Source organism: Arachis ipaensis, chromosome B10 (genome assembly GCF_059453495.1).
Source record: "Arachis ipaensis isolate K30076 ecotype BB chromosome B10, ASM5945349v1, whole genome shotgun sequence".
NCBI lineage: Eukaryota > Viridiplantae > Streptophyta > Magnoliopsida > Fabales > Fabaceae > Arachis > Arachis ipaensis.
Window position 1 is genome coordinate 142,172,810 of NC_142435.1, and position 14,358 is coordinate 142,187,167.

At 31.2% G+C, this 14,358-nt stretch overlaps 1 protein-coding gene and 1 pseudogene across 1 annotated transcript; both read right to left on the reverse strand.

The window, feature by feature from the left end:
• Positions 1-356: 356 nt before the first annotated feature.
• On the reverse strand, positions 357-5,725 carry LOC110262463 (UDP-glycosyltransferase 83A1-like). The gene is made up of 2 exons (XM_088484549.1): positions 5,157-5,725; positions 357-1,399 (listed from the first exon to the last, which is right to left on the reverse strand). Exons 1-2 carry the CDS (start codon positions 5,638-5,640, stop codon positions 501-503), a joined length of 1,383 nt encoding a protein of 460 aa, XP_088340675.1. The 5' UTR covers positions 5,641-5,725; the 3' UTR covers positions 357-500.
• LOC107621396 (F-box protein SKIP2 pseudogene) lies at positions 2,941-4,768 on the reverse strand (annotated as a pseudogene).
• Positions 5,726-14,358: the final 8,633 nt, after the last annotated feature.

Sequence of the window (14,358 nt, forward strand, 5' to 3'; positions counted from 1 at the left end):
AAGCTGTAATTTACATCTTTTTTTAAAAATCTTTTTTCCTTAAAAAAATATTTTTCATTTAATAAATAAACAAAAAAGTACTTTTATATTGTTATATCCAAACATAATTGATAGATAAAAAGATCTTTTTGCATGAGATATCCAAACATAAAATTACTTTTACTTCTCCATAAGATCTTTTAAAAAAAGATAACTCGAAAAAATATCTTTTTTTAGAAGATCACCCAAACAAACCCTGGATGTGTCTAAATGCAAGAACATGAAAAACATGAATTATTAGCAGAATAATAAACTATATGTCTAATTACTTAGTATAAGTATATTGTAAAATTTTTCATAAACTTAAACTTGCTTATTCGATTAATATATGTAAAATTACACATACACAAATATATCATTCGATACACCAATATTTAAATTCACCAATCTTTAAAAACGTGACATAACAACGTGCTCTGTTTCTTTTCACCCTAATTCTTATTTGTTCATAAGTAAGCAATTCAATGTTTCAACCAAGTAAGAAACCTGTTTAAGTTCCTTGAAGAAGCACCTCTTTCTCCAATGTTGTGCTTTAACTTCTCCATGAGCTTATGAGACCTTGGTGTTGTGTTCTCATCATCAAGCAGTTGATCCACTTTGGCTTTAATCTCACCACGTGAGATTAATCCATTTTCATCCAAATCAAATCCCAATCCAACCTTTAATACATCACAAATGTATCTTTGATTGAAAAATTGGTCAGCAAAATAGGGCCAACACAAGAAGCGAACTCCATTAGTCAAACCTTCCACAGTTGAATTCCAACCACAATGACTTACAAAACAAGCTATGGCAGGGTGGCTTAGCACCTTCTGTTGAGGAGCCCATCCAACTATTTTACCTCGATTCCCCTTAAATTCGTCCGGAAAATATATCTTATTCTCGCAATTGGGATCTTGACGAACAACCCAAAGGAAAGGTCTGTTCATCAGCTCAAGCCCAAGAGCTAGCTCAGTAAATTGTTTTTGGTCGAAAAGAGCAATACTACCAAATGCTACGTACACAACAGAATTGTTTTGTTGTTGATCAAGCCAATTCATGCATGACAAATCTTCTTCCCAGAATTGTCCCAAGGATCTTGGAGCTACACTTTTATTATTATCATCACAGGTTCGGGATAATGGGCCTACTGGCAATAAATTTGGCACACAAGAAAATGCTTGTGGTTCAAGTTCATATGTACTATTGCACAACCACCAGTCAGTTACATTATCTGAATCTCGGAGGCAGTGCAACACATACTCAAACAATCTCTCTTGAACTAAAGAGTCAAACAAATTTAACCACCATATGACTTTGATGTCCATTGCTGGAATACAAGAGGATAACCAAAAGGTCTTTGTTGTTGATGTTGGTGACCCTGCAATTGTAAAAAATTAGAATAAAAAAAAATGACGTGTTTGATATATAGGCAATCAAAAATATAGATAATATTTAACTTATTTTTAATATGTATTTTATTTTTAATATGTATTTTATATAAGTAATTGATTTAAAGTCTGATTTTTTATCTACACTAGTATGATTGAAAGCAATTTGAGTCAAAGAATACTTGTCATTATTTTTAAATTAAAAATATTATCTTAATTTTAAAATATTATAATTTAAAGGATTTAGCTAACATGTGTCTTTAAAGTACATGATAAGATTATTATTAATAGAAAATTTTAAATTTTTTTTAATAAATACAAAATAAATACATTAAAAATTTAAATTTTTGTATTTTTAATAAAAAAAATTTTAATTTATAATCTTAACATATATTTTTAAGACACAAAATAAATAAATTTTAAATTAAAAAAAATTGAGTTGATTTCCAATAATTATTGTTATGGATAACATTTTTTACATTGTTAAATGGAAATGGGATCAAAATCATTAACCACATGAGTTAATACTTATATTGGTCTCTAAAATTACACTTATGCGGTTGCACCTCACGTTATCTAAATTTTGATTTACTTAATTTGGTCTCCAATTTAGCACTCATAACTCATGTTATTTCTTAATCTTATTTTTGTCATAGAATTGTTAATGGCGTGCTAAGATGAACTAAAAGTTACCTACTTACTTCACTAGATTTTTTTTAGGGAACAAATTAAGGTAAAAAAAAATTATTTGTCATGTCAGGTAGTCGTTATGAAGTCTAGCAATACAGTCGTCAATTTATTTTAGCACGTCATTAATATTCTATGATGAAAATATGGGACTAATACGAATCACGAAAACTAAGTTCAAAGATTAAATTGAGTAAATTAATATTTGAGAAAATAATAAATAGGTGCTTGACCTTTTAGTTTGCAAAAATTTAAGTCTCCAAAAATTTGAAAATACATTTAGAGTAAAGGACATTTTTGTCCTTGACCTTTTTTTTCGCGGACATTTTCGTCCTCAAGCAATGAAAAATACATTAAAGCCCCTGACCCTTGAAAAATGTGGACATCCATGTCCTTCCGTTGAATTTAGCCGTTTGCACTGAACGAAAAATGCTGAGCTGGCATACGTGGCGCTGAGGTGGCACGTAACGGAGGCCAGGTGGCATGGAGGATTTCGTAGCAGGACATATAAGTCCTTGGAGACAAAAACGATGCCGTTTCGTCTCCTCCTCTCCAAACGCAGTTGAATCCCCATATACAATACCCAGAAGACCCATACACAATCCCAGCCCTCCTCCTCCTCTTCTTCTTCTTCTTCTTCTTCTTCTTCTTCTTCTTCTTCTTCTTCTTCTTCTTCTTCTTCTTCTTCTTCTTCCATGGCAGTTTCATCGTGCCCTTACTTCCTCTCTCGTCTCACAGACCTCTCACTCCACAACCCTCTCCACCTTCCAAATGAAACAAAAAAATAGACTAATTGTAATACAAAGCTAGTATCACCATCAACAAAAATAATAAGAACAGCCGAGCAGAACCAATAGAGGTTATTAGCAAATGCAGCTAGCTAACAACAGCAGCAACAAAGCTACTAGCTACTCAGAAAACTGAAACTCCCAAAAGGCAAATTGAACCATAGAATTCACCTTCTCATATTGTCAAATGAGGACTTTGGCAAGAACGCGTTTGCTTTCTTACTAAGGTCATGAAAATGCTACTATTGAGTGGGGACACTATTATTGTTATACCACCTTCTCAATGCTGATTGCACTACACTTCTATTAGCCAAAAACCCAAATGTTGCTCTCAACATTGCCAATCCATTGTAACCATTTGATGCTTCTGCTGCAGCAGCCACCTCCTCATTTTCTCTGTGAAATGTATCACATCATTTGCTGCATGATCATGATCAATTTGACTCGCATTCAATGCTTCATAATCACTATTATCAAAACTAAATGCCAAGGACTCCCTATGTTCATGCACCCACTCCACAACCATACTAGTAACCTTCCTGCATCTCCTCACCTTAAACTTAATCAAATTGGGGCAACCAGAAGCAAGAGCTTCAATTCCCACATTGGATATAGGACACCCCTTAATGCAAAGCTTCTTGAGCGCAACACACTTGTTGGCAACACACTCAATCTCAGCGTCACCAACGGTATTAAGCCCACAAAGTGCCAACCTCTCCAAAGCCTTGCATTTGGAAGCAATTGCCTCAAGGCTTGAAGATGTTGGATAGATACCAATCAAAGCAAGTTCCTGCAAGTTAATGCAGTGTTTGGCAACAAAAATCAAAACCATCATCACCAATCCTATTGGTTCTCCACCCATCAACGTGAAGCTTCCTCAACATCCTGCAGTTCTTAGCAACTAGATTGAGACCCACATTTGAGCACTCAGCGATTTTCACAATGTGCAAAGTGTCCAAACCCAAACACTTAGACAAACCCACAAGACCCACATCGCTAACTTGAATCTTCTCAAGGTGAACATCAACCAACGCAGTGTGGAGGTTCCCAATCTTCTCAAGGGTGTCATCCCAATCCCCCAAATATCCAATTATCTTCAAAGATCGAAGCCTTTTCGACCCAATCATAAGGGGTGCGAAGCTCTGGCCATTCACGATCTCCTTCAAGCAAACAGAAGTCACCGACATCGTCCGGAACCAACCACCTCCTCGCCATCGTGGGCCCCACGCAGCCGCTTAACGAAGAGCTCTTCCAAACCCTGGCAACGGCTAATGACAGCGTTGATTCCCTTAATGCCGAACACGCACGAAGCGCAAGATAGCTTCTTCAACGCCTTGCAGTTTTCGCCAACAACGGCCATTCCTGCCTCCGTTATCTCACGGCATCCACGGAGTTTGAGCCACGTTAGGTTAATGCACCGGAGCGAAATCAGGATCAAACTTTCGTCATTCACGCTCGTTTTGGAAGGTGGAGAGGGTTGTGGAATGAGAGGTCTGTGAGACGAGAGAGGAAGAAAGGGCACGATGAAACTGCCATGGAAGAAGAAGAGGGCTGGGATTGTGTATGGGTCTTCTGGGTATTGTATATGGGGATTCAACTGCGTTTGGAGAGGAGGAGACGAAACGGCGTCGTTTTCGTCTCCAAGGACTTATATGTCCTGCTACGAAATCCTCCATGCCACCTGGCCTCCGTTACGTGCCACCTCAGCGCCACGTATGCCAGCTCAGCCTTTTCCGTTCAGTGCAAACGGCTAAATTTAATGGAAGGACATAGATGTCTACGTTTTTCAAGGGTCAGGGGCTTTAATGTATTTTCCATTGCTTGAGGACGAAAATATCCGCGAAAAAAAAAGGTCAAGGACGAAAATGTCCTTTACTCATACATTTAAGTCTTTGACCTTCTCAACACTTGGACATATCGATCCTTCTGTTCACTTGAGTCTATCAGACTCAATAAAAAATCAAATGTAGTTTCTGTTGTACTAACCTACGATACAGATGTAGACTTGGAAGAAGAATATTTAAAATGAGACAAAATAGACTTAGAGATCGATGTGTCTAAATTTTGAAAAAATAAAAAATTTAAATATATTTTTAAATTTTTAAAAATTTAGATGTCCACCGATCAAAATTCAAAATCTATTTGTCCTTTTCTCTTAAAATTTTGAGAATGAAATTAAAACTCGAGGCAAGGAGGAATTTGAGTATTAAGTATTAACTCAAAGTTGGTTATAAAAAAAAGAAGTTAGTGAAATGTAATATTAATAAATTACCATGAGTGTCTAGGATGCCATCAGCAATAAGCTTGGGGACGTTATACTGCAACACAAACATTGATGCTGCCGCAGGCCAAAAGAATGCACCTTTGATTCCCACTTTCTTTGCAACTTCCAAAGCCCAACCCATGAACACATCAGCAACAACGCAAGTTACTTTAATGCCCTCATTCATTTGAAGATCTTCTATCAGCTTCTCAAGCTTTGAAGGCATGGTCCTCAATATGGAAACAGATAACTCTCCTAAATTGACTCTGTCATGTTCAGGTCCCAACCCATCTGGGATTGACACCAATTTTATTGGTGAAGATGAACCATTGTTGTTCTCCATGGATCTCACCACTCTCTTATGGTTGAAGTCTGAGTTGACAAAGATGATATTGCATCCATGATCAACCAGCTTATGTGAAAAGCTCATCATGGGGTTTACATGCCCCTGAGCTGGATATGGAATAACTAGTACTGTTGGAGTGCTAATCATGATGATTATGTGGCTTTCTTTCTTTAATTTCTCTGCTCTAATGAACTTGAAGCTTCCAAGTATTTATAGATGGAGCAATGTATTTAATTTGTATACGGACTTTAATTTCGTGTTTATTTTTGACTTTTTGTTTTCTTTTTGGCAGATATTTTAGAAACACACTAAATTGGTATCAAGAACAGATGATAATTCATTTTGGACATATAATTGTCTATCTGGAAAAGGCTAAGATAGCCATGATAAATTAATAATAACACAATCTTCTACTAGTTCCTTTATAAACTATAGGAGAAAAGGAGAGAGTATCTTAGATTTTCAAAAAATTTAAGTCTAGAGAATAATGAAGTATATAATTGTAATATCTTTTATCCATCTTTTTAAATAAGAGTTTTTTTTTTGTTTCTTTAAATTTTTTGTATAAGGTTTTTTTTTTAATTTGTTTATACTTTTTTTTTTCTTTTAAGGGATAGGAAGAATTAAATTTTATACTTTTTATTATAAAAGTTGATAACATTCATAAAATTACTTTTTTCAAAAACTTAAATTAATAGAAGAAGACACATAAATAGTTATTATATATCTAATAAAAAAAATTTAAGTCATTTTCATAATTTATATTATGACTGGAGTATTATTTTGGAAGAGGTAAATACTAAATCAGTACTCAAAAGATTCTAACGCTAATAAAATGATATTTTATTTTTGTTATTGACAAAATAACTACCGAAAAATTTTAAAATTTGACAAAATCACCCAACTGTGAAAGGATGACGTCATAGTGAACGAAAAATGTTGAAATGGTCGTTGGTAGAGAGATCCGATGATGGCATAGAACCCCGACGACGTTTCCAGTAACCTTTTTCTTGGTGTTCTCTTCCTCTTTTTCAAGACGCATCCCCTTCCGCTATGGTAGTTGAAGAAAAAGGCCGGCATGCTGCAAGTGACAGAGCTTGAAACAAAATTTTGAGGGGGGAGGAATTTAACATAAAAATTTAATAATAATATTTATATTAAAATAAAATTTATAAATATAATTATTTTTTAAGTTTGTTACTAACAAGATAATAAATAAATTCTACTGATAAAAAATATAAAATAATTTATAATAGTACTCTTCGAGTCTTTAGTAACTTAAAATCTTCAATAATTGAATCAGAACTAAACTTTTCAGCAATTTATAATATTTATTGAATTTTTTATCAATTTATACAAATACAATAATATCAATACTTATTAAATATTCTAATATTTTTTATCATATAAAAAATTAAATTAAATAAATAATAAAATATAAAATAGTATTAAATTAAATAAATAAAAATTACTTAATTTTTTATATTTGAACTCAAAGATAGATAGAGTGTTGCTTGTTAAATAAAGAACTACGAAATGCAAATTGAGAAGCTATTTTTTTTTATTTGATTTGATTGTTAGAGAGTTAAACCCCATTTTGGTCCCTGACTTTTCAATTACTACAATTTGATTCTCGAGATTCAAAAAAGTGCATCAATATAATCCCTCGTGTATCTTCCGTCGCTGGAATTCAACACTGTTAGTGGCGTAGCTCAAGTCTTGTCACGTTAGACATATTAAAACGACGTGGTATGCATTTTGGTGCTAAAGAAGGCACTAAATGACGTCGTTTGAGGGTTTGAACAATACTAAAACGTTATATCCCTCCCTTTTGATATTGTTCAAACCCTAAAATGACATCATTTAGTGCTCTTTTAGCGTCAAAACATGTACAACGTCGTTTTAATATGTCTAACATGGTAAGACTGAGCTATCTCTCTAACGGTGTTGAAGAGGGACTACATTTGTGCACTTTTTTTTAATTTGGAGGACCAAAGTGTAGCAATTAAAAAGTCAGGGACCAAATTCGCAATTTCAGGGACCAAAATAGGGAGTTAACTCGATTGATTGTGAGATGATCTTTTTTTTTATTCTTACATTTTTTTGTTAGATAAATTTTTTTATTTGATTTGATTTTATCTTTTAATTTTGATGTGTTGTGAAAGTCAACAAAGGTCAACCCATATCAGTTCAAATTTAACATATTTTTAATGTTTAAAAGTTAAAACTAAAACCTATTATGCAATAAAAGTAAGAGGTGTATTTGAGCTACCTGAACTATTTTTTTATTTTTTGAAAAAGTATTACTAATTTTTTTATAAAAATTTGGGGCCATGGCCCGATACGTCTCCACTAAACTCTACCCCTACATGCCGCTGAACCTCGCCGCATTCTTCGTGTTCGTCGCTTCTTCTTCAACACGCCGCTGCATCCCTTTCTGCCAGACCACCATGGCAGGTCGCTGCGTCCCCTTCCGTTATGACAGTACTTCGCCGCATTCTCGTGTTCTCTGCTTCTTCTTCTTTAACATGCTATTGCGTCCCTTCGCGTTCCTTCCGTTATGGCAATATTTCACCGCTGTGTCCTCTTCTATCATGGCAAACCAGAAACAGTGAAGTTTTTTTGTCATCATCGAAACTCTTTTTGGACGGCCACATCAATGTTTTCTGTTCACTATGACGTTATTCTTTTACGGTTAGGTGATTTTGTCAAATTTTAAAATATTTCAAGAACTATTTTATTAATAACAAAAATCAGGTACCATTTTATTAGTACTAAAATCTTTTGAGTACCGATTTAATATTTATCTCTATTTTAGAGTGTAAAAAATATGAATAATTTTGGATGATCATCACTTATATTTATCTATATTTTTAATTATTTTGGTAATATATGTGCGTAACGATAATAAATAAATACTTATTTAAAATCAAAAGAACAATAACAAAAAGTTACCGCTAGAAATTAAAATTTTCATTTAAAAGTAAAAGATAAATAAGCTTCTAATTATCTTTTATAGAAATATATTCTTAACCAAAATTTAATACTCATTAACCAAGTTACTGTCACTGCTTTTGTTTCAGAAATATAGATTCAAACTCGGATTTCGAAACAATTCGTGGTTCAGATCGACGGAAATATCAAGGAAGTAACTTTACTAGTGTAATTAGTCAAACAAACTTTATTTAGAAAGTTGTTACAACGGATTTAAAAACAGTTATAACTTACTTTTCGTAAGAAAAAATACGAGGAACTAATATAATTGATGTATAATATATACAATAAAAATATTTTTGTAATTAAAATTAAATAATAATTATATTAATTAATTATTATTTATTTTTAATTTTAAATTCAATCTAAATAAATTATCTATTATACACCTTGTATAAATATTTTATTGGTTTCTAATAAAATTCTGTCCGTAATATATATATATGAATTGAATCATTCTCATCATTAATGTTAGTTTTGGAGAAATTGTTGAGCGAAAAATTTTTAATAATTTTGGTTATTATTTAAATTATATAAATATTAAATTATTTTTTATAAATAAATTTTGTTAATTTATGCATATAAATTTTAAAAAATATAAATATAAATTGTATTAATTTATGTATATAAATTTTGATAAATATATATACAAATTATATATTTTTTGTATATAAAATTTTTATAAATATATGTATACATTATTACTGATCAAATACAAACTAAAAATAAAAATATTTGATAGTCATGTAATATGTTTTTTTTTTTTTTTTGCATATTACTCAAGAAAACTATTCTCTGTTTCTCTAACTCTTTGTTTGTTCTATTATCTTTCTTTGTTCTTCACTTTGCTGAATTCATTAGAGTCTTCAAGACTCTTTTAAATGGAAAATGAATGCCTTGGTGTTGAAAAATCCAAAAGTTGGTCTATGATATATCCAGCAACTAATAACAACTTTAGTAATCAATTTCTTCTAAAGAATTCCTCATTCATTTCTTCTTCCTCTGAAAATCTGTTGTGGGAAGGAGTCCCTTGTTTTAAAAAATCTTCACGTAGCTTCCACATGACAATAAAATATCATAAAAGCTATGTTGTTAGATAAAACTACATAATGATTATTATACATGCCTAATCAATAATCAGCTTGTGGTTCACAATAAAATTCTTGATATATGGTGATTAAATATGTGTTCTATTAAGTCTCATGGTTTTTAAAAGAGAAAATTTCACATTTTTTTTTCGTTAAAATGACATTCTCATCTCTTCTATTTGTAAAATGTACATTTTTCTTTTATAATTTTTAAAAAAATTTTTCTTTAATCCATTTAAATTGTGTTAATTAAGGCTAATTTTATCTATTTTTTATAAAAAAAATTGTCTTTTTAAAAAAATACCCTTCAATAAAAATTTTATTTTTTTGTCATTCAATTTTGGACTTTTTTACTTAAATAAATGAAACAGAAATCAATTTTACTGGATTCTCCTAAAACAATTTTCCAAACGTATTTTTCCTATTTCTAATATTATCTAAATCGTTCTAGAGTGATAAGGGTTATGAAATATGTTAAACATGGCACTTTAGGACGATTTATTCATATATTGCCTAATTCGAAATAGCCATAAATCATGCCCGGGTGTTCATGGTTACAACTTGAGTATAAATAATCGTGCCACCCTGGTAGGATTTACGTGATTTTGAATTAAACCACTAAGGTCTATCACGATTAATGTGCTTCTAGAACCCTAACAATTATGGCGCAATTTATGTTATCTTTGCCAAACCTAATAGGCCTGCCACGATTCACATGCAACGTAGTAAAAATTCACAAAATTCTTATTAAAAAATGTTCTAATATGCTTATTCAAACTAATATTCATCAACATATCAGTAAAATAGCCATGACATCAACCAACTCAACTAAATTTACATTTCGATGACTGACCTCTTTGTCGATAAATTCGGCAAGATGCGCAATACCATTAAGGCGGTACATATCTCCGTGGTTGCCCGCCATCCTTCCTAAATTCCTCCTACTCCACTGCACAACCCACCCTTTGTGTCTCACTATGCTGGACAATGGTGGATTTGGACCGTCGTCAGTGAACGTCCAAAGCCTTCGCTCACTGCCACCTCCTCCACAGTGTGGGCTGTCTTCCTCCCAACCCTTCTCTTTCAAAGCTGGCTAAATATGGTGACTCCTCCTACACCAACGTAAGTCGTCGCTGTGTGTTAAGGGAAGACTCAAGCAATAACTCGTTGCAGCCACCTTAGGATAACTCTTCAAGCATTAATCGTCTTTGGACTTTAAGGATCTTCAAAAAGATCATAAATCGTACCAGACTACCCAGGTTACACTTTTGAACGTGAATTATGGCAGGCTTTTGTGCTTTAACCCAATTTCACGTGAATCATGACAGAGAGGGGCGATTTATGTCTAAATTTAACCCTCTCAGTCCTGTGATGATTTACACATATTTCTCCTAGGCAATACATAAATAAATTGTCCTAGGGTGACATGTTTAACATATTCCATAACCCTTATCACCCTAGCTAGGACGATTTACATAATATTAGAAAAAGAAAACACATTTGGAATTTTGTTTTAGGAGAATCTAGTAAAGTTAGTTTCTGTTTCATTTATTTAAGTAAAAAAGCCTAAATTTTGTTTATCAAAATACCCTTTAATAAATTATTTTTTTATTGATTAAATTATATTTTTACCAACATATTTTTTAAAAATTTAATAATTAAATTATTTTTTTCTAAGATACCCTTCAATAATTTTTTAATTATTAAATTATAATTTTATCAAAATTTTCGTTAACAATTATTTTTATATTTACTATTAATTTTTTTATATTAATATATATTATTTTAATATTAGACAAAAAATTTTTGGTAAGATTATTATATATTAATTGTTATACATATTAACAGTAGTAATATTTTTTATTTAATGTTAAAATAATATATATTGATATCAAAAAATTAATAGTAAAATATAAAAATAATTGTTAACAAAAATTTTGGTAAAATTATAATTTAATAATTAAAAATTTATTAAAAGGTAGGTTAGAAAAAAATAATTTAATTATTAATTTTTTAAAAAAATATTTTGATAAAAATATAATTTAATCAATAAAAAAATAATTTATTAAAGGGTATTTTGATAAGTAAAATTTAATAAAAAAAATAAAATTTTTGAAAGAATATTTTTATAAAAAATAATTTATTTTTTCTTGAAAAATGAATAAAGTTAATATTAGTTAACACAAAAAATTTAAAATGAATTAAATAAGAGGTTTTTTTAAAGCTACAAGAGAAGAGAATATACATTTTATAAATAGAAGAGAGAGGTGTGTCATTTTAGCATCTCACAAGAGAGAAAAATAAATTTTTTTCTTTTTAAAAAGACAAATATAATTATATGACTAGACTATGTAATATTTTATACTGTTAATATATCAAAATTAAATTGATAATATATACATAAAAATAATTATATGTTAATTATCAATCATAAAATATTCCTGTACAATAAAATGACAAGACTAATATATGATGATTCAAGAAGCACATGATTTAGGCAGGATACGGGCAGGGTCCATGATCTTGAAAGTGAGAGTTTTATTTTTATATAGATATTATATTATATTATATAATATTGATGACAAATATTTCTTTTTTTATTTTTTGTATTAAAAAAAATTAGAGACTTCAGATTAAGAAATTAAAATTTGAAAAATAAGAACTATAAACTTTGTTTGAGGCTAAATAAATTTGAGTATCAAACAAATATTCGTATATTATTTTAGATGCATATCGTTTCTAGTTTTGTACATCACTCGATCTCTTCAATTATTTTCGTTTGGGATCATATGAGATGATGGCTTTAGGGCCACAAAATTGGGTGTAATGGCTGGTATATGATAGCTACGTACCTCCCTTTTATTGAATTGGTATAGTAGAATGTTTTAGAATGAATACATTGACAAAGTAAACAAATTAAAAAAAATAAAAGATTTTGTTATCTTTGAATAAAGATAATTGAATTTATATATGATAAAAGCTACAAAAATATTTTATAAATATATATCATAAATTAATTATCAAATTAATAATCATATTTGTATTATTTGAATAAAGTATAAATTTTATCATTAAAGTTTTTAAAATTTTAAAGATATTCTTAATATTTAATTTAATTTAATTTAAATATTTAAATAAATTTTAAATTTATCATTAATATTTTAACCGTCAATAAATAGTCATTTTTTTCTTTAATTTTGTTTCTATATCATCATCTACTGTACCACCATCCCATCGTTATTAATAATACTTTAACACCATGTTGAGTTAAGAAATTAACTAATACAATTGATGATGATAAACATTATTTTATTGGGCAAAGTAAATAATTAGTGCTGATTGTTAATAATTATATGTTGATAATTATTTATAAAATGTTGCAGGCCAAAACTTATTATTGCAGTAGCCCAAGAGGATGAACATAAGAAACAAATCTGGTGGGCTAAAATGCAAGCGAAGCCCAAAAGAAACAAAGCATAGAAAGCAACGGCTGAATGAAAAAAAATCTGATCCAAGCCCGATTGCCTCTCTCATTCAAACATCTCCAAATCACTCTCACCTAAAAGCAACGTTCAAGCTTAAGCAAAGGTTAAAGGTAACCCATTTCCTTATACATGCACCTCAGTTTCTTCTCCTCTTCCCAACTATCTACTAGTCCGAAAATGGAATTCATGGAAAAGTTGATTTCTGCTCCCACTGCTGTGTATCTACGGTCACAAGTGAGTCTTGGATATCTGTTTTATGCTTTCCTATGGCTTTTGGTCAACAAGAGAAGGTCAGAAGCAAAGTCCCTAATTTGAGTAAAAATGGGAGAAAGTGAACGGTTGGGTTGGTGAAGCATATTGCTCAAGAAGTTGATATAGGAAGAAGAACCCAGCAACATGCAAGGAGATAAAAGAGGTTTGCTGTTCATTCAGAAAGCAAGGAGAGATAACCAATGTTATTGAGGTTTTTTTTTGTGAAGAGTTCCCTGAAGAAGTTCCTTTACTTGGATAATGCTTTCTTTCAAAGAAGCATTCGGCTAATATTGAAGAACAAAATCAGAGACGTGCAAGTCTGGTTTATCACATAGCAAAGAGGCTATTAATGAAGTCAATCTCCTTCATGTTTTACAGATTGTAATGTACTTTTCAATGTTTATCTTTCTGTAATTTCTTGAGTGAAAAGGCATATTGAGAGAGCTCAAGAAAAAGCCATGAGTGAAAAAAGGCAGAGTGATACACTTGAGAGAAAAGCCTAGAGTTATTTTCAGATTTCTTTAGGTAAGTTTGTGTCTTGTATCCTGTACCAGTGAGGTACCCCTTTCTTAGTTAGGTTAGCACTAAGAGTGAAGAGTTAGGTATTAGCATAGCCAATGTTAAGTTAGGTTAGAACTTGAGTGTGAAATGATTGTATCAATCCTGTGGAATTGGTGTATGTAATACTTTTAACTATAGTGGAAATTCTTCCATTGTTGTGGAGGAGACTGGATGTTGGTTGCATAGCACATGGCAACCGAACTAGGATACATGCTGGTGTTAGCTTCTCTCTTCACTGCTATGTTCTGTTTTCTGATATTCATGAGACAAAAATAAATTGTCTCATAAGATTTTCGCTGCTGAGTTCAAACAGAATCAGAATTGAAAGTTTGCTTTAAAGGGTCATTTTAGTAACTCAAAAGAAAGGCATAGATTCAACCCCCCTTCTCTAAGCCTACTACAACCTTCAATTGGTATCAGGAGCTAAGGTCTCAAGAATCAAGCTTCACCTCTTGGAGCAAAGATTCAATGGCGAACAACTTGGG